Genomic DNA, 17,375 nt, shown 5'->3' with positions numbered 1-17,375 from the left:
GGCATAGGGGTGGCTCGGCTCGTCCACAGGACAAACGACGGACACACGCCAATGGACGCGAACGTCACAGGAGTAGGAACCCATGCGTCCCGATAAGCGCGATCCGCTCAACAGTGGTGTGACGTCATCCGATGACTGGCGTCCGTCTCCGCGTCCCTGTCTCTCACATGCAACCAGGCGCAAGCGGGAGAGAGACAAGTGTGTCCATGTCCGCCCGCGGAACCCGGGAATAGCCCGGGAACGCCCAGCCCACAAGGCAGAGGGTAGGCAAGCCGCACCACCTTCCTGGCAGACCACTGGCACGGTTGGACGCACCTTCGATATCCGAGAGCGACCGGTAAAAATTTGTGTGGAATGACAAGAGCTTCATTAGAGTCTGCAGATGACATGTTGTAATCACAACCATCTCGCTTACTTTATTGGTTCTGTTCTCTCGGAGTGTTGGTTTTACATACAGAATTTTGTTGATGAGAATCACAATGTCGCACCAAAATTCGGCCTCGAACCACCGGACAGGTTGAAATGCTTGAGCTAATAAAACAAATCAAGATCTGTGTTCATCCTCAGTCTTGCTAGAAACGGTTAAGAAATGTACAGAGTTTAAATTTTCAGTCGTAGTAATTGAGTTCCAGAGCCTCTTAGGCAATGAGAAGCTAAAACAAATTTAACAAATTTCAATTGGAATATCAAATAAAAGGTCCTAATATGATTTACTATTATGTGGAGAATACAGCTAAAGTGTACTGAGGCAGTACCAACCCTACCCAATAATGTTACAAATACCCCTCTCGCATCCGCACTATCTTAACAGGAATATATGCAACAAAAGAGACAGTGATGTCATTCTGAAAATACACCCAGCTTGAACAATCACTCACACCCAAACATACACTTATACAATAAAATAAACCACAGACAAATACGAGACAATGTTGGCTTTTAAGGCATATTAGAGCATTTAGAGGAACACTTCAAAAGAAGAAGCCTTGGGCTTCAGGAATTAAGTTGTCATGAGTATGTACTGGTAAAGGGAAACTCCTAGAAATTGCTCAAAATCGTCTGTGGTCCCATAGTACAATAATGTTGGACAGGGCAAACTTGATACTGATGTTTGCAAGGACAAGTTATATAAAGAACACATCTAGCTTGAATCAGCAATAGTTTGCAAGGTTCCCAGCAATATAAATTACTGCTAACATAAAGAAATAGCAAAATCAGTTGGAGTGAAAGCGCCTTTAATAAAAAATCTGCAAGCTTTTACAGTACACTGGTATGTCATTGCAAGGTGCAATGAGGCCCGTCATGAAGAAAAGCAAAAAAAAAAAAAAAAAAAAAAAAAAAAGGATGGATGTAAAGTGAAAACATGAACAATCCAAATTAAATTTGAGAAGACTCCAGTGTTTCCTGTGAGCTCTAAATGTTTATTACCTAATGAAAAAAAATCAACAGTATCTAACAGCAGCACCATGAACCAACAAAATTAAGGGCCTTTGGTTACAACCGTTTGAACAGTACTAATCCAATAATTAAATATTATTGTAATATTTTTAAAAAACTATAAAAAAGTTAATAGAATGAAAAAATTCAAGAATGCAGTGATTGAAGATGTTGGGTGAGTACTATAAAAATGGGCCATTCTTAATTTAATGTTGGTTCACAGTGATTCACACATATAGGTGTGACGTGCAATTATTTCATATGAATGTAGAATTCAGCCTTGAAAGGCTAAAACAGCTTGTCACATAAAATTCAACAAGCAGTTCAGCTGATCAGGTAGCAAATGACAGTAAAATAACCTCACTGTGCAGGGCACTGAATCCTTCCTCCAGATTCTTCTTCATCACTTTGGTAAGCTTCCCCTCTGGAGCTTTGGCTATTACTTCTGTCATTTGGATCGTAGTCTTGAAGCATGACTTCCTCAACATTATCTCCACTGGGCATTTCGAAGCTGGGTCGACTTGGAAGCAACTCTTCCAGCATCTTCAAGAGACAGCAAACAAAGGTACATAGATAACTTTTCAATTGAAATAAATTATCATTGGGGGTACAAGATTGTTAACAGAGGAACATGAGTGACTTATAAATGAAGATAAGATAATAGTGGGGTTATGCAAGTGACAATTTGACTTACCTTCAATTGCTCTGGCTGAACAAATTGATTGGAAGGGAATGTAACATCAAACTTTATGTACAAGTTCCCGTGTTCAAAGGGGCTCTTGGCCAAAGGCATACCCTCATTTGGAATACCCTTAACATCACCTGAAAAAGACAAGAAACATTGTCAGAAGATAGGTTTCAAGCAACAGGCAGTGTTGACATTCTGATAGCAAAGCCACAAACGCTAACCTGGCTTGATTATCTGTCCAGGAGGATGCTTCACAACAATTTCTCTGCCGTCAAGGTGTTTCACTATAAATTGGAAGCCACAAAGTGCTTCAGTGAGCGATATAGTATGAGACATGTACAGATCACAGTCATTCCGCTGGAATTTTTCATGGGGTTTTTGCTGAAGGACTATCACAACATCACCCGGTTCAACACCAGGCTGAAAACAGAAGGTGATTGATTACTTTGGGTACAGTTGAACACATACCACAAAATTAGTAATGACTTAGAGAAATTTTAAAATACCTGCTGGTCTCCTTGTCCCCAGAATGTAATACGAGCACCGTCCTCCATACCCTTGGTGATATTCACTTCTAAAATTTTTGTTTCAATAACAACTTTCTTTCCTCGACAAGTAGGACAGCGGTCACTTTCAGTTATGGTTTGACCTGAATGGAGAAAATTAAAAGATGTTGAAGAGCAGTGAAGAAACTTTACTTCACTGACACAGTTTGAACTTTCAACTTACCTTCACCATTGCAGTCTGTACACTTGACTTGCACTTGAGCCGACATGTTCCCCATGATTGGCTTGAACTGAATTTTGCAACCAGCACCACGACAACCTCGACACTGATAACTCTGTCCAGATTTTGACCCTTTGCTAAAAGAGGTACACATACAAAAATTAATTGATCAATAAGCAAATATTTTAACTTGTTTTCTTCCCAGATGGAATATAAAACTATGAATCACTTACCCTTTGCAAGCTGTGCAGATCATGTTTTTACTGAGTTGCAGCTTAGATGTTTTCCCCTTGTATAAATCTTCAAGTGAGACCCTTTGAGAATAGTCATGAATTAAGATCACACTCTCTAGCAATATCTAATGCGGAGACAAGCTCCTGGACTTACTTGAGAGGATGTACGGTATCTTCTCCCTGATACCGTTCTCTGCCTCGGCCCCCACCTGGCATGTTGAACAAGCCCCCACCGAATAATTGCGAGAAGATGTCATGGCCACCAAATGAAGGTCCTTCAGATCCACTTTCTTGTAGGCCTTTCAATCCAAATCTATCATAAACTTGGCGTTTTTTGGGGTCAGACAGCACATCATATGCAAAAGAAATTTCCTTGAATTTGTCTCCAGCTTCTGGATTTTTGTCGGGATGAAATTCTTTTGCTAATTTTCTGTAAGCCTAATCATACATACATATTGTTAGAGCTCCAGCAAGTAAAATTTGTACAACAAATACATGACACTCAGTGACAGTTGATGATTTGTGTAGAAGACAAAGAGACAATTAAGAAAGCAAATAACAGAGGCAAGGGGCAATTAAATCAGAAGCTAGAGAGCCTCATTGCTCAAATTGCAAAACTAAAAGAGAAGGTAATCTCAAATAAAAACAGAAAAGAGAGGAAAGATTATTTTAGAAACTTAAAAATTAATTGTAAAATTAAGGATTAAAATGTGTCTAAGAATCATTCACGAAAAATCAAGCGAAGTCATGGTCGTATTTGCAACATAAGAGGAAGATTGGTTAGGAGGCCATTCGATGCTTTGAGGAAAGCTTAACTTTTTATTAGTGAGGTGATTCTTCTGACAGACAAGCCAGACACATGAAGTCAAAAAATTAATTTGAGTAAAAGTGAGTCGTCAAAACACTTAGGGGCGTGAAAAATAACTAAATAGGCATTGCCTTGGCCTTGGAGGAGTACTTGGAGTCCGTTTGGAACGTACGAGAACATTACACATGGCGTAAGCTAACCTGAGAGAAACTATTATCAAATCCTGCAGGCCTGTCTCAGCACGTACCTTTTTGATATCGGTATCCGATGCGGATTTCGGAACTCCTAAAATTTCGTAAAGTTCATTGCCATTTCCCCGACTGCCTGACCCGGCCATTTTCCCAGCAAGAAGGAAGGATGGCTCGCTGGGCTGCACGCACTGGGGACAGGCAAGTCCACTTCCGTCTCGTCTTCGTGCTTCGTCTGCCTGTCTTCCGTCGCGCACTCGCCGCTCCGGCCTCCGCTACGACAAGTAGTGCTGCGGAAAAGGCCGCATCCAGTGCTACCGGAAGGCCAGTTGAGAATTCGGACTTACTACTGGAGGGAAATTTCTTCCGAATTAGATTACTGCCGTATTGTGACGTAGAAAGCTTGGCCGCTGTCTCGATCCAAAATCGCGCGCGGCGGGTTGCCTCCTCGCAGGGGCGACTTTCTCCTCTTTCCCTCCATCTGTCTCTTTCTCCCTTTCCAGGACTCCCAATGCGCGTTAAACGTGCATTAGCGCTTTAAAAAGACGTGCAGTGTTCATTTTAAAACTGTTCCCAATCGTTCGCAACCTAACTAAAGCGCGGACACCCGATGACACTATCGGGGAAGTACCGTGTGCCGATAGGGCCCTCTTGGACAAACTCCACTTTGTCGCACTTGCCTGCGCACCGAGCGAGATGCTTTTCTCGGCTCACGCGCTCCGCTTTTCCATTTGGCCCGTCCTAAAGGACACTTAAAGTGTCACTGCGGCCTCTGCGGCCACGACCACGACCACGCGCGACGCGGAGTGGTACACGTGTGCGTTCGTCGTTCGCACTCAGTCACGGCCTACACGATCAAATGATAGTTGGCAGGGTTGGCAGCCTTGGAGTTTTGTTGTTTTTGTTTTTGTTTTGGTGGAACTGTCGGCAGCGGCGGCGTCTCTCGTTTCTTGTGAATTAAAAGTTTTTGCATTTATTTGCCGTTTTATGATTTTAATTTTCATCAAACATGCCGTACGCTAATCAGCCATCTGTACAGATCACTGATCTGACTGAGGAGAATGTCAAATTCGTGTTGGAAGACACCGATCTCAGGTCTGTTGTTTACCTTAACCTTCAGCGAATAATATGTCATTTCTTCTTTTTTGATTAATCTGGACGATATCACAAATTTACGAAATTTCAGTGTGGCGAACAGTCTACGCAGGGTGTTTATTGCTGAAACTCCAACAATGGCTATTGATTGGGTACAATTGGAAGCCAATTCTACGGTGCTGAGTGACGAATTTCTTTCTCATCGCATTGGTTTGATACCCCTGACTTCAGATGAGGTTGTTGACAGAATGCAGAACACTCGAGTAAGTATTAAAGAAATTTGACTCCTGGAACATACCTGCTTATTTTATTCCTTCACATGCCAATTTTTTCTGTTTGATAGGACTGCAACTGTATCGATTTCTGCCCTGAATGTAGTGTCGAATTCACATTAGATGTCAAATGCAATGATGATCAAACTAGACACGTTACTACTGCTGATTTGGAATCCAATGACCAACGAGTTCGACCTGTTACATGCAGAGGCAGAGATGACGAAGCAAATGAATATGGCGAAAACGATGGTAAACAATATTCCTTACGGTTCTAGGCTTCCACAACTGGAATTATGTAGTTTATTGATTCCCTGATCGTTTTATTTCAGAAATTTTGATTGTGAAACTCCGCAAAGGTCAAGAGTTGAAGTTGAGAGCCTATGCCAAAAAAGGCTTTGGTAAAGAGCATGCAAAGTGGAATCCCACAGCTGGAGTGTGCTTTGAATATGATCCTGACAATTCCATGAGACATACTCTTTTTCCCAAGCCGGATGAATGGCCGAAAAGTGAGCACTCCGAATTAGAAGAAGACCAGTGTAAGTGTTAAGAATGCATTTTCTATCTGTAATAGATTGTTTTGGTAATGAAGCTTTGTAAAACTTGTTGTATATTGTTGCAGTTGAGGCTCCTTTCAATTGGGAAGCCAAACCAAATAAGTTCTTTTATAATGTTGAGAGCTGCGGATCACTGAAACCTGAAAATATTGTCACTATGGGAGTGGCTGTGCTGAAGAACAAACTTTCAAATCTTCAAACTCAGCTGGCTCATGAAGTGCATGAGCCACTTGCTATTCAGTAACCTTTTTGTAAAATTTTATTTTGTTCCTTGTAAATTGTAAGATGTATCAATATCCCTTTAGTATTCTTTACATATTATACTGAAATTTGTTTGTAATGTGATGAGATGGATATACAATAAATAAAGTTTTAAATTCAATGAAGTATAATTTGTAACCCCAAATAACTCACAAATGGAAAAAAAATACTTGAAACAAATGTTGATACAAAGGTTGTTACATTTATTAAAAATGGAATATAGAGTGAAAAGTTAATAACAGATGCAATAACAGAACAAATTAGATTAGGCTTTCTTACTGTCTGTGAGTACTCTAACTATACTTCCAACTCCGCCGACTGCATATACCCTTTCATGCCACAGTAGCAAGTGGCCACTACTACCTTCGGAAGGTGTTTCAAAGCCACGATAAATGTATTTCATAAGTACATCAACAAGATCTCTATCAAGTGCATTGACAGCCTCTTCTATTTGAGATCCCTTGATGAAAAGAAGGACTTTCATGGTAAGGTTGACAGCATTATCCTGTCAAAAGACAAGAATGAATAGCAGGCACAGCCAAGTAAATACAATGAATGAGCTGGACTAAAATCAATGTACCTTCACTTGTGGATTTTTGGATGCCAAAGGTGCATTTCTTAAGACAGTCTTCAGAGCATCTATAGCCTTCCCTGTGAGAATCAGTTAAGGATTATACTGAAGATAAGAGAACATGGTGAGAAAATAGTGAAAGAAACTACTTAGCGCAAGGAAAGATAGGACACTGAAGCCAACTGACAGCACTTTCATTTAAGACCAGCACATACAAGCGAGAGTCATTGCAGTTAGATTGATTTTAAAAAAATCTCATGTTAGCACACTTAAAAATATTCTATAATTAACCATTTGTATTGAAAGGATATTGATTAAGAAGGGCGGTCACTTCTGACTCATCCGGCCCCACTGGCGGCGACTGTAGTTCGCCTTGATCTTCATCCCCGAAATTGTCCTCATTGTACTGGTCTACATCAATTTTTCGGAACGCATTGCTTGAAGTGTTGATTGACATTATTTATAATAGAAAAACCAAGGAAAAAATGTAAAACTTGACAGGTCTGACACTGCTCTTAAAGGTTATCAAAAAACAACACCCTCTTTCCTGCGCCCTCTGTAAACAAACAGCAGACCATGCACACCTGAAGTCATGTGATTTATTTCTAGAGCTATAACTTCAAAACGTTTAACAATAATTTCAAAAAAGTTAATAAACTCAAAATTAAAATATTTCCGGGGCCTTTTACTATGTAATTTTTTTTATTAGCATTTAGGTTTAGGTATAAAAGTGATCATTAGTCTTGCCTTTGACTACTGAAGTACACGCGCAAGTTCGACAAGCCGGCCGCGTTTCCTGTTCCGTTCTTCAGAAGGCAAACATGGTGAGGGACAGATGAATCTCTATAATCCTGATTTATCCACATTAATCGGGCCTACAATTTAACTTCTGGAAGTGTTCAGTATAGTTTGCGACAAGGGTCATTTTTTTTGGCCTTGTGGCTGGACCTAAATAGTGAATTTCCCTCTGGTTCTGTCCTTACGCGAAGCTCCGGCGTTGTGCGCCCATAACCATGGTCTGAACTTGCGTGGCACACAGCTTATTTCAAATCGAAAGGGATAATTTGCACCATCTCAAATTTTGTTAGTTTTTCTAGTGGCAGTGATTTTATCCCAATTGGTTTTCTCGATCATCGACTTGTCGTTAAAGTCTTGAGCTCTGCATTTAGGGGCTGCAAGTTGCTAACCTCTTAGACATGTTTAGTTTTGTTTACCTCGTTGAAAACACTTTCTTGCTCTCGTAGGCCTTCTTGATGTTGGATAGGTCCTAATTTCTGTGTCTCATTGAGCTCCTTGAGTTTCGAAAATCTGCTTTTTTCCTATGCTGTTACTGGCTTTTGTGTTAACATTTGTTTGTTCATTTCAGGGTAAGATCAAGTGCTCGGAGTTGCGCACGAAAGACAAGAAGGAGCTGACCAAGCAGCTCGAAGAGCTCAAATATGAGCTCAGCAACCTCAGGGTGGCGAAAGTCACCGGTGGAGCTGCTTCCAAGCTCTCCAAAATGTAAGTAGTATTTGAAAACTCAACTTCCCTGCATCCCGAAATAGTTCATCGCAAGTCCATGCACCTAATTTCCTGGTTCTGTCAAGAGACTTAATTTTCCCAATTATTTGTTTGAACTGTTGCGTGAAAGTGACTGTCTCTGTTGTATTTTCATTCCTGTGTGGTTAGCATATTTGTCAATCAGTTATTTTGTGTTCAGTCGAAATGCTTAATCAGTATGTCGATTGTTAAAAATAAAAGAGAACTGTTAAAGTTACTAGCACTTCTGTTGGCTCTTATCCAATCTGGCTTTTGCTTTTATCCCTCATTCTTTTGATTTTCTTAACATGCAGTGTCTGTTTTGTGTTCCAGCCGTGTAGTACGTAAGGCCATTGCCCGTGTGTACATTGTTATGCACCAGAAACAAAAGGAGAACCTGAGGAAGTTCTACAAGGTAAGGACCACCACCATTTGAGGTCTTCCAACAGCTCAATTTTCATCTGGTTGTATGTACTATTTTGTTACACATGACATATGCTTCCAGGACAAGAAGTTCAAGCCTTTGGACCTTAGGCCTAAGAAGACCCGTGCCATCAGGCGGAGACTTACCAAGCACGAGAGTAGGATCAAGACCAGGAAGGAGCTCCGCAAGATGTCTGCCTTCCCCCCACGTGTATTTGCCGTGAAAGCTTGATTCCTCTTTGTACAAATAAAACATAAAATCTATTGTTTTGTTGTCCATTGATCTGAATTCCTTTCTTTTAATTGGTGATTTTGTCACACAACTCTTTATATACAGTTATTCAATAAGTCGAAGATATATGGAAAAATTAGTTTAATAAGCATATAATGACACTTTCATAACATTGTGTAGTTAAATTTAGGAAACCTGTCCATACAAGTTCCTAATTGCAATTTAAAAAATCTAGGACTAGCTTCTTTCAATACTTCAGAAGGCTTGACAAATCACTTGTCCAACAAATGTCTTGGAATGGCCTTAGTCGCACTCTGACAGTGAGTTGGCTGACCATTCATTATGTGGCAGGTCTCCTTCGTCAGCAATGCGGGTCTCTGTTGGCAATGTAATGGTACTGTCCACATTTTTCATGTATGCTGATCTTTCCATTGAGGGTCTGGTCGCAATCATGTACACAGGATAGAGGCCACGGGGAAAGTTTTCCTGGCGCTTTTGCTTCGCAATTCTGAGACCAGCCTGTTGAATTAGAGTGTTCAAAACTTCTAAAGGTCTCGTTACAGAAGAATCTGTTGGGTCTTCATCCAATTTGCCACTGGTTGTGGTATTTTCTTTGATAACTATTATTCCATTGTCTTTGAGTCCAAGACTGCAAAACAAATTGTCGTTAATGTGGAGGTTCAGTGGGAAAAAACTGTGATCAAAGAACTTATGGAAAAAGAAAATCCGGTCATACATGCAGCCATGTAGAAATGCAATGAGATCATCATCTTTCAAGTGGCCCAGGACCCACTGGCACCAAATGACATCGTAAGTGGCAGGTTCAGGAGTGAAATCTTGCAAACCTGTTGATTAAAATAAAGAAATCAATTTGATAACTTTGAAACCAAAAGAGTCTGCATTAGAAGTTACACTGACCTGCACAATAGAAATTGCCCATATTTTTGTGAGATTCTAAGGAAGTACGTGCTTGATTGACAAAGGCTGGATTTTGCTCCACTAGATCTACCTTCTGGAAGTGATTTAATAGGAAATGTTCTGTGATGCGTCCTATACCTGCTCCACAGTCTAATGCTCTTGCATTGCCTGGAGGTACCTTCAACTGCAGGAAATAAATGGCAACAACTTAATAATGACAAAATATGGGTACAAAAATAATTCAAATAGAGAAGATACAAAATATACTCACTCTAAATAGACGCTTAAGAAATAGGTTAGATCCTTGAATATCGACTTTAGAAATGAAGCCATAACCACCAAGCATGCCATCAACCGTTGCTGGTATCCGAGACCAATACTGAGCAGCATCTTCGTAGAAAGCTCCCTTTTCTTTCTTTTCCACAGACATACAATTAGAATTTTCAGGATCATCCCACGAGCTCATATTCTCCACCTGTTGTTTACAAGGAATAAAGATATAGTGGCATCGAAAATTTACTGACAAATTTTTCTTGGCTGATACTTACAATAACACCTCTGTCGTCTTCCATTTCTTCACACTCTGAATTGCAAGAGATCAGAATGTTGCAGTCAGAATTAACTCACACTGTCACAATTTTATTTGACACAAACAAGCAAATAACTTTCCGTTGCTACACGAATATTGTAACACTGCAAACAAAAGCAATTTCAAACCCAACTTTTAGGCAAGAAAAGCGACAACAAAATATGTGTCAAAGCAAGTCAGAGCGGTCGGTGCGCTCCGGAAGAAATGAGTGAGCAGTAGTATATATTGAAGTAAACAGTTATTCACCGAAACTTTGTGTCGTCAAACAGAAGCCCTTAATTTATTCCAGCGCCGGCAATAGTTTTCTGCACGTGAATATTACAGTAGTTTGTAAAAAGTAAACTAATTAGTCTAGCCATGTGATGTTGCCTTTCTCCCATGGCGTAGCAGCAGTAGACGCTTTCAGGGAAGCCATACATAAGGAAGCGTAAAAATTTGACTTTTGAATTTTATTTGATTACTAATACCCCCTCCTTACTAACTGGTTTGCAGCGAGGAGAAAGATCTTTTCTTCTCTCTCATTTTCAATCCGTTCAATTATTTTTTAAATAAAATATAAGGGTTTACTTTAATCATGCTTTTATTTGTCACATCCTTGTGTCGCACATCCTTGGGTGCACTAGTGTTTGTTGCTGGATGTTGTTGTTGTTGTTGATTAGTATTCCAACATGGCAGACATGAGCAAAGCAGAAAGATTAGCGGCTGCTAGAAAAAAGGTGTGGAAAGAGTGTCTTTACTTTGACGTGACGCGATTATTCTTGGTGTGGGATTCGGAAAGAGTTGTGTATGTGCATGTCGATATCTGGCAATTTGCATCTCTCGGTTTACACCGCAACTTGGACACGTCAGCTGTCAATCGCCCCCTTCCTGTCTTGGAGAAAGCGAAAGCTGTCCTGTTGTTATTTTCGTAAACTTTACGTTCATTTGCTCATTGTTACTAACTGACCGCGTATAGTTTGTATGTTCGTAGAATATTTTCTAGACACTTGTGACTCTGATGGTTGTAGTGTTGGTTATGTTATCGTTTGACAGGCTACTCAAGTTCTGTACTTGCAGTCGTTGAATTTTTTTACCCTGGTTCCAGCTGCAAGATTTCCAGCGAAAGAAGGAGGCCCCTCCCAGCATTCCTCTTGCTGCTCCTGCAGAGTATAATGTCGCCTCAGTGTTATTTGCTGGAGATCAACCGAAGCAGGTAAATAATGCTTTCTCAGCGCAATGATATTGGGTACTTCTCCGAAAAGACCCTTGTTTTCTCTTTTATGGCTTACCCAAGCTTAACACATATTTATTATTTTCTCATCCAGGATCCATTCAGTGAAGTTCTAGACCCAAATGTCTATGCACCTGCTGTCACATCACAGCTCTTTCACAATACATCCAATGTTTATCTTCCAAATGGATCCAATGAAGAAACCAGCATTAGTGATCAGTCTACTTCAGTAAATGGTCATCAGCATGGTTTCTTGAAAGAAGAATCAGTCACACCGCTTGATTCATACAAGAGTACTTCTGCTCCTGATGCAATTCCAACTGATGCAATGCCAACTGATTCACCAGCTGTCTTTAGTGCAAGTACATACTTCAATAACTTCAGCGCTGAGCCTTTCAACACTGGTCATGACACTACGCAGGGAATCTTTGCACCAAGTCAAGTCAGCTCATCAGCCCATTTTTTCACTCCCAGTGATAATGGACTAGATAGCTGGAATCCAAATCCATTTCCAAATCCTGCATCTATAGATCAGGCCAATAATTATGGTGTGGATGCAGCTGCAGATGTAATTCCATACGATCAAACTGCAGAAAATCAAGTGTCTGTATTCCCAGAGGACTTACAAAAACACCCTGTTCCCTCAGAAGAAATGACTAAAGTGCCACAAGAAGAACTACTTCTGAACACCTCATCAACTAGTTATGGAAATGATTTGACTGTGAAGAAAGAGTCAGAGGTTCCAGTGAATGGGCGCTCAAGTACTGAAAGTATTCGACAGCTCACAGATCAAATTTCTCAGTTGTTTGATCCTTCTGCTCAAGACGATACCCAAACAAATTCCACACTTCTCTCTTCATTAGAAACTCGCAATCAAGAGCTTGCTGCCCAGCTAGAGACTGAGCGTCGCACTAACCAACAGCTCCAATTTACATTGAAGGAAAATGTAAGTTTTTGTTGAGTTTTGCTTAAAAATATGTTTGATTTTTGTTTTATTATTATTTTTCACTCATTATCAAGTGTGTTAATCTTCTCTACCATTTTTTTGTAGCAATCTCAAATTTCACATTTGGAGTTAAAAGTCCAAGATGTTCAAGCTCAGCAAGAAGTGGTTCTAGCGAGACATCTAGGTCCTCTTCAGGAACAATTGAGAGCTCATGCCCAAACAGTGGGCATATTGGTTGGGGAAAAGACTGAGTTGGAAGCGGCACTTGCTCACCACACAGCTACAGCCAAGCAGCATGCTGGTGAGAATAATCTAATCTAAAGCATTTTTCCAAAGGAAAATTAAAAAAAAAAAAATGATGTAAGAATAAACAATGTTTTTTTAATAGGTGAGGTCGAAGAGCTGCAAAATCGGTTGCGCGCTTCCAGGCATCGTGTGAGTGAACTGGAGAAGGAATTATCATCTGTCACAGCTACAGCCCACGCCGCTGATAAACAAAAAAATAATCATGTTCAAGAAGTTGACCAATTGCGTTTACAAAATGGCATGCTCAGGTAATTTGATAAATTTTACTGCTGGCCTCTGAAGGTTTAATTTAGCCTGTTATCAATTTTTTTTATTTTCTCAGTAAACAGTTAGAAGATGCTGAGGAAGAAGCTTCTGAACTCAGGCAAAAATTGAGTGCCCGTGTTTCAGAAGTTGGATCACTGACAACACAACTGCAAGAAAAGCAGTCTCAGCTATCTCTGGCCCAGCTGAGAATAACTCAGGTAAAATCCTGAATGATCTATTAACTGTATTCTAATGTGTCAAAGCTGTCTGTTTCTCACTTATTTGTATGATTCTAGCTAAGTGCATCAGATAATCCAGAAGCCAGTGCTGAAATTGAGTCTTTACATCAAATGAAAATTTCATTGGAACGGCGTTGTATGGAACTGACTGAAACAGTTCGTCAGCTATCAGCTGATAGAGATCAAGCAGACCAACAGTACCAACAGTATGTGGCTCAGCTCAATGGGCAGCTCCAAGTTGCCACTTCAAAGGTATAAATATGAGGGTTACTTTTTTCTTTTTTTTTTCTCAGCTACTCTTATTTTCGTTTAATGCATTTTTCAATATTTCAGCTGGAGTCGGTGAGCCTTGATAATGAAAAATTGAAAAGTCGTGAAGTAGACCTAGTGCAGAATATGTCAGAGCTTGAACGACAGTTGCAACAGCAGATTCAGTTAAATCAGCAGCAGCAACAGCAACACAATCAGTTGCAGCAACAGCCTCAACAAACCACTGAACTAAGCTCTGATAGCACAACAAGTCTTCTTGAGAAAATTTCTCTGTTAGAAGAAGAAAAACAGAAATTGCAGTCAACCTTAGATTCAGAGGTGTGTCTTGTTGCCTGGTTAAGGCCAGCATAATATTGTATTTTTAACTATCCTAATACAAAAATAAATAAATTGTTTTCCCCCCCTTTTCTGTTGTTTTAAGGCTGAAGAACTGGTCAGTCTCCGTGCTGAGGTTGAGGAGAAGGACAGTCGTATTGCTGACTTAGAAACACTTTGTAATGAAAGACCAGATCAGTCAAGACTCCTGGCTGCCATGGAAAGTGATAAGGTTGCTGCTGCTCAGGCAACATCTCAAAATGCAGTTCTGAAACAGCAATTGCTAGAGCTCCAATATGGATTCATCAAAATGGTTGTTACCAGTTACTTTGTTGCTTAGAAAATTCACTAAACAAATTTGGTTCAAAATTAATGATTTGATATATTTTTATTGTTTTTTTTTTTACAGAGTAATGAGAAATTGAATTTGACAGAAGGTTTAGAACATGAGAAACATGTTAATAAGGAAATGGGAGAAAAAATATCCCAGCTTGCTGAAGAGTTACATGAATTACGGTAAATTAAGATCTGGTGGATCTAACTTTAAATTATACAATCCGATTCTATTGTAGCAATTGATTTTCTTCCTTAGGGTGTCAGTTTCTGAGAAAGAACGCCGTCTTCAAGAATATAGGAAAAACCAACATGATCATAGTCATGATCACCTGAACTGCAATGATAATCATGAACACAACCATGATCATGGAGGAGACAACAAAAAGGACAGTTCCAAACAAATTAACGACAAGCAAGCCATTCAAGTTAATACCGCCTTGCAAGAACAACTAAATCAAGCCCAGGTTTGTGCTTATTATATTCTGAAAATTTGTACCCTTTTCAAAAACTATGGCAAAAAGGAAAAATTGACAATTTTGTTACATTTTACCTGTCAGGAACACATCCACAACCTTAACAGCCAAAACAACAGCTTGCGTCGGCTGATTGCTCAGAAATCTACTGAAAGTCATGAATCTGGAAGCAGCAGTAGTGCCACAGAGGGGGCCACTACAGATGACGCGGGCGCCGACCCAGAGACAAGTGAGTAAAAGAAATGTTGTTTTTTGAAGGATTTTCTCATCCCTGTTTCATTTGCTTTGGGGGGTGATTAATTATTTGCTTCTTTTATGTAGATTGTGAAGATGGTTTAGATGGGCACAATAACTACAGCTGCATGCAGTTTGCTATGGAAAAATTACAAGAACGCTTTACTCGCACAATGACTGAGGTTGCTGAGCTGACTGATGAAAAGCAGCGTCTGGAGCACCTCGTCCTCCAGCTCCAGGGCGAAACTGAAACCATTGGTATGATAGTTCACTTATTAATCCAAACACCAATTGATGTTCATTCTTTTAATTTGTTTGTTTATGTTAAACAGGGGAATATGTAGCTTTGTACCAAATGCAGCGAGCAGCTCTGCAACAAAGAGCTCGTGAAAAAGACCATCAGTTAGCAAGTTTGTCAGCAGAACGTGAGGATTTGCGCCGCAAATTACAAGAACTAAATCATCTTGTTAAAACACTGTTAGATGACCGAGGGATGGAAACAGCTAAAGAAGCATTGCCTGCCCTTGAATTATCAAATGATAATGAAACTAGCAAGATTGATTCAGGTAAGATCTTTTTGCTATTGTTGTTCATTGTTTAATAATTTATTCCGTAGCTGCTTCTTTTCTCAAATCTCTTCTTTTCTCTCCCTTTAGATGTAATTGAAGTTCCAGCTGTGGCAGTGGGACAAGAGACCAACTCCAACCAGGATGTTGCTAAGCGTCTCACCAAACAAATTTTATCAATTATTGATGATATTGAGGTCACCAATGCTGTTGAAGCATCTTTCCACCCTTGTCCTTGGTGTTCTGGAAGATTAAAAAATGTATAAGGTGTACTCAAGGTACAGTAGGGTGAGAGGCCAATCAGACCAGAATTGTTTGTTAGATTTTAATTTATGAAAAGTTCAAGCACAAATTATCAACACTCTTATATTTGGAATAATTTAGGCCATACTTGCTTTAAATAAATTTGTATAGCATTTTGTAAAGAAACCCCAGTCTTTGCTGTAGACATCTCGGTGATATTTTCTATTTAATTCTGCAGAGAGAACTTTCTACATTTGTAATGGTTAATGCATTGAATTTTAATTAAACCGTGGTTGAATCCACATGAAGCTAATTTACCTGAAATAAATCAAGTATTTGCTATCAGCAGTTTTCATGATGACTAGGATTTGATAAAAGTGTAAGCAGTTGTACATATGGATTTTACTTTAAGTGGATTTAACCATGGTGTATGTGGATAGTTACCATTGTATGTATCTTAATGTCGCAATTAATTTATCATAGAACCTAGTGTTAAATTGTTATAACTAGTATTGAATATTTATGTATTGATGAATCTTCCTTCATTGACTATCTAAAAACATCTTTAATGTTTCTACCCTCATGAGGTTTATGTACTTTTAAAGATTGATGGTGGTAAATATATTTATTTGTGGCTGTTATGTCTTTTTGTCATGTGTAACAAACCTTGCACCCCAATTTTGAGCGACCTCCTGCTGACCTCATTTCAGTGGTGAACGCCCCTTGCAACAATGCGGCCCCACTGTTGAAGCCATGGTTGCAGCCTGCGTGAGGTGGCGTGGGTGGACATGGGGGAGGGACGGGGTAGGAAGGGGAAGATGTCTGTGGAAGGTCATTTCTGACCCGGAACGCGAGGACCCTCCACGAGAGCGGGATGGGGGGCGGTTTGCCGCGGAGGTGGGCGCAGTCCTTCTCCAACGTGCCCGTCGTAGCGAACATGCGGAGAGCCGCCGCGCTGGAGGCCAAGGAGGCCGCGGTGGCCGTGGCGGGGAAGGCCAAGCGACTGGCGTGGCTGTCGGCGGCGCGCGTCGGCGGCTTCGCGGGCGAGGCGGCGAGGTCCGCCAGCGAGGCGGTGCGCCACGCGGCCGAGGCCAAGGCGTACTCCGTGGCGCACTCCGCCAAGCTCCTGGCCGCGCAGGGCGCACACAGGACGCGGACGGCCGTGCTGGAAGGCGGCGGCGCCCTCCGCCGACAGGCCGCCTCCTACATCAAGGCCAACGTGCACGGCGCAGCGGAGGGCTTGAGGATCAGGAGTGGCTTGGCCATGGCTCAGGTGCGTCAAGGGGAATGAATAATGCACGTTTGAGAGGAATTCTGGTTTTGAAAGAAAGGAAACATTGCAGATGCAACATGCGTTTTCTGAATATTCACTGAAGTTTATGCAAGCAGCAACTGACTATGCAGTTCGGATTATATCAAAGCAGGAACAACCAAATGGACAGGTAACACAACAGAATCAATAATCAGCACAA

The 17,375-nt window shown here is 40.6% G+C and overlaps 6 protein-coding genes across 8 annotated transcripts; 3 read left to right on the top strand and 3 right to left on the bottom strand.

The window, feature by feature from the left end:
* Positions 1 to 393: 393 nt before the first annotated feature.
* LOC117639821 (dnaJ homolog subfamily A member 2-like) lies at positions 394 to 4,326 on the bottom strand. Its single transcript, XM_034375770.1, has 8 exons — positions 4,140 to 4,326; positions 3,239 to 3,522; positions 3,085 to 3,165; positions 2,855 to 2,988; positions 2,632 to 2,774; positions 2,347 to 2,545; positions 2,132 to 2,259; positions 394 to 1,980 (listed from the first exon to the last, which is right to left on the bottom strand). The coding sequence occupies exons 1-8, from the start codon at positions 4,227 to 4,229 to the stop codon at positions 1,798 to 1,800; spliced, it is 1,242 nt and encodes a 413-aa protein (XP_034231661.1). The 5' UTR covers positions 4,230 to 4,326; the 3' UTR covers positions 394 to 1,797.
* A 641-nt stretch (positions 4,327 to 4,967) lies between these two features.
* On the top strand, positions 4,968 to 6,386 carry LOC117639823 (DNA-directed RNA polymerase II subunit RPB3). Its single transcript, XM_034375773.1, has 5 exons — positions 4,968 to 5,175; positions 5,267 to 5,438; positions 5,519 to 5,699; positions 5,780 to 5,986; positions 6,070 to 6,386. The coding sequence occupies exons 1-5, from the start codon at positions 5,090 to 5,092 to the stop codon at positions 6,246 to 6,248; spliced, it is 825 nt and encodes a 274-aa protein (XP_034231664.1). The 5' UTR covers positions 4,968 to 5,089; the 3' UTR covers positions 6,249 to 6,386.
* Positions 6,387 to 6,445: 59 nt separating this feature from the next.
* LOC117639824 (actin-related protein 2/3 complex subunit 5-B) lies at positions 6,446 to 7,392 on the bottom strand. The gene is made up of 3 exons (XM_034375775.1): positions 7,148 to 7,392; positions 6,846 to 6,918; positions 6,446 to 6,770 (listed from the first exon to the last, which is right to left on the bottom strand). The coding sequence occupies exons 1-3, from the start codon at positions 7,291 to 7,293 to the stop codon at positions 6,531 to 6,533; spliced, it is 459 nt and encodes a 152-aa protein (XP_034231666.1). The 5' UTR covers positions 7,294 to 7,392; the 3' UTR covers positions 6,446 to 6,530.
* Positions 7,393 to 7,564: 172 nt separating this feature from the next.
* Positions 7,565 to 9,045, top strand: LOC117639825 (60S ribosomal protein L35). 2 transcript variants are annotated; one of them, XM_034375776.1, is made up of 4 exons: positions 7,565 to 7,660; positions 8,203 to 8,339; positions 8,691 to 8,772; positions 8,863 to 9,045. In XM_034375776.1, exons 1-4 carry the CDS (start codon positions 7,658 to 7,660, stop codon positions 9,010 to 9,012), a joined length of 372 nt encoding a protein of 123 aa, XP_034231667.1. In that variant the 5' UTR covers positions 7,565 to 7,657; the 3' UTR covers positions 9,013 to 9,045. The 2 variants fall into 2 exon arrangements, with proteins under 2 accessions (XP_034231667.1, XP_034231668.1); XM_034375777.1 differs by lacking the exon at positions 7,565 to 7,660 and adding an exon at positions 7,710 to 7,852.
* Positions 9,046 to 9,131: 86 nt separating this feature from the next.
* Positions 9,132 to 10,925, bottom strand: LOC117639822 (N-terminal Xaa-Pro-Lys N-methyltransferase 1-A). Of its 2 annotated transcripts, XM_034375771.1 has the most exons (6): positions 10,766 to 10,925; positions 10,479 to 10,623; positions 10,202 to 10,405; positions 9,931 to 10,114; positions 9,749 to 9,857; positions 9,132 to 9,661 (listed from the first exon to the last, which is right to left on the bottom strand). In XM_034375771.1, the coding sequence occupies exons 2-6, from the start codon at positions 10,500 to 10,502 to the stop codon at positions 9,316 to 9,318; spliced, it is 867 nt and encodes a 288-aa protein (XP_034231662.1). In that variant the 5' UTR covers positions 10,503 to 10,623; positions 10,766 to 10,925; the 3' UTR covers positions 9,132 to 9,315. The 2 variants fall into 2 exon arrangements, with proteins under 2 accessions (XP_034231662.1, XP_034231663.1); XM_034375772.1 differs by lacking the exon at positions 10,766 to 10,925 and having other exon boundaries at positions 10,479 to 10,735.
* Positions 10,926 to 11,102: 177 nt separating this feature from the next.
* Positions 11,103 to 16,544, top strand: LOC117639820 (golgin subfamily A member 2-like). Its single transcript, XM_034375769.1, has 15 exons — positions 11,103 to 11,235; positions 11,604 to 11,711; positions 11,824 to 12,675; positions 12,781 to 12,976; positions 13,064 to 13,229; positions 13,304 to 13,445; positions 13,524 to 13,718; positions 13,800 to 14,054; positions 14,158 to 14,364; positions 14,461 to 14,567; positions 14,644 to 14,851; positions 14,945 to 15,089; positions 15,182 to 15,352; positions 15,427 to 15,660; positions 15,751 to 16,544. Exons 1-15 carry the CDS (start codon positions 11,188 to 11,190, stop codon positions 15,924 to 15,926), a joined length of 3,210 nt encoding a protein of 1,069 aa, XP_034231660.1. The 5' UTR covers positions 11,103 to 11,187; the 3' UTR covers positions 15,927 to 16,544.
* The last annotated feature ends 831 nt before the right edge of the window (positions 16,545 to 17,375 follow it).

Source organism: Thrips palmi, unplaced genomic scaffold, assembly GCF_012932325.1.
Source record: "Thrips palmi isolate BJ-2018 unplaced genomic scaffold, TpBJ-2018v1 HiC_scaffold_11, whole genome shotgun sequence".
Taxonomy (NCBI): Eukaryota; Metazoa; Arthropoda; class Insecta; order Thysanoptera; family Thripidae; genus Thrips; species Thrips palmi.
Note: the sequence above shows the minus strand (reverse complement) of the source record. Positions and strands in the feature narration are given on the sequence as shown.

Bases quoted from the DNA above. Each gene is read 5' to 3' on its own strand.
- LOC117639821 (XM_034375770.1), bottom strand. From the start codon at position 4,229: ATGGCCGGGTCAGGCAGTCGGGGAAATGGCAATGAACTTTACGAAATT. The intron at 3,523-4,139 runs GTACGTGCTGAG...ATGTATGATTAG, and splicing joins CGGATACCGATATCAAAAAG to GCTTACAGAAAATTAGCAAA. The intron at 2,989-3,084 runs GTAAGTGATTCA...TACCTCTTTTAG, and splicing joins ATCTGCACAGCTTGCAAAGG to CAAAGGGTCAAAATCTGGAC.
- LOC117639823 (XM_034375773.1), top strand. From the start codon at position 5,090: ATGCCGTACGCTAATCAGCCATCTGTACAGATCACTGATCTGACTGAG. The intron at 5,439-5,518 runs GTAAGTATTAAA...TCTGTTTGATAG, and splicing joins ACAGAATGCAGAACACTCGA to GACTGCAACTGTATCGATTT. The intron at 5,700-5,779 runs GTAAACAATATT...GTTTTATTTCAG, and splicing joins TGAATATGGCGAAAACGATG to AAATTTTGATTGTGAAACTC.
- LOC117639824 (XM_034375775.1), bottom strand. From the start codon at position 7,293: ATGTCAATCAACACTTCAAGCAATGCGTTCCGAAAAATTGATGTAGAC. The intron at 6,919-7,147 runs ATATCCTTTCAA...ACTGATTCTCAC, and splicing joins GTGACCGCCCTTCTTAATCA to AGGGAAGGCTATAGATGCTC. The intron at 6,771-6,845 runs GTACATTGATTT...GTCTTTTGACAG, and splicing joins CCAAAAATCCACAAGTGAAG to GATAATGCTGTCAACCTTAC.
- LOC117639825 (XM_034375776.1), top strand. The intron at 8,340-8,690 runs GTAAGTAGTATT...TTTGTGTTCCAG, and splicing joins GCTTCCAAGCTCTCCAAAAT to CCGTGTAGTACGTAAGGCCA. The intron at 8,773-8,862 runs GTAAGGACCACC...ATATGCTTCCAG, and splicing joins ACCTGAGGAAGTTCTACAAG to GACAAGAAGTTCAAGCCTTT.
- LOC117639822 (XM_034375771.1), bottom strand. From the start codon at position 10,502: ATGGAAGACGACAGAGGTGTTATT. The intron at 10,406-10,478 runs GTAAGTATCAGC...TGTAAACAACAG, and splicing joins AAGACGACAGAGGTGTTATT to GTGGAGAATATGAGCTCGTG. The intron at 9,662-9,748 runs GTATGACCGGAT...TTTGTTTTGCAG, and splicing joins GCATTTCTACATGGCTGCAT to TCTTGGACTCAAAGACAATG.
- LOC117639820 (XM_034375769.1), top strand. From the start codon at position 11,188: ATGGCAGACATGAGCAAAGCAGAAAGATTAGCGGCTGCTAGAAAAAAG. The intron at 15,090-15,181 runs GTGAGTAAAAGA...TCTTTTATGTAG, and splicing joins GGGCGCCGACCCAGAGACAA to ATTGTGAAGATGGTTTAGAT. The intron at 15,661-15,750 runs GTAAGATCTTTT...CTCTCCCTTTAG, and splicing joins AACTAGCAAGATTGATTCAG to ATGTAATTGAAGTTCCAGCT.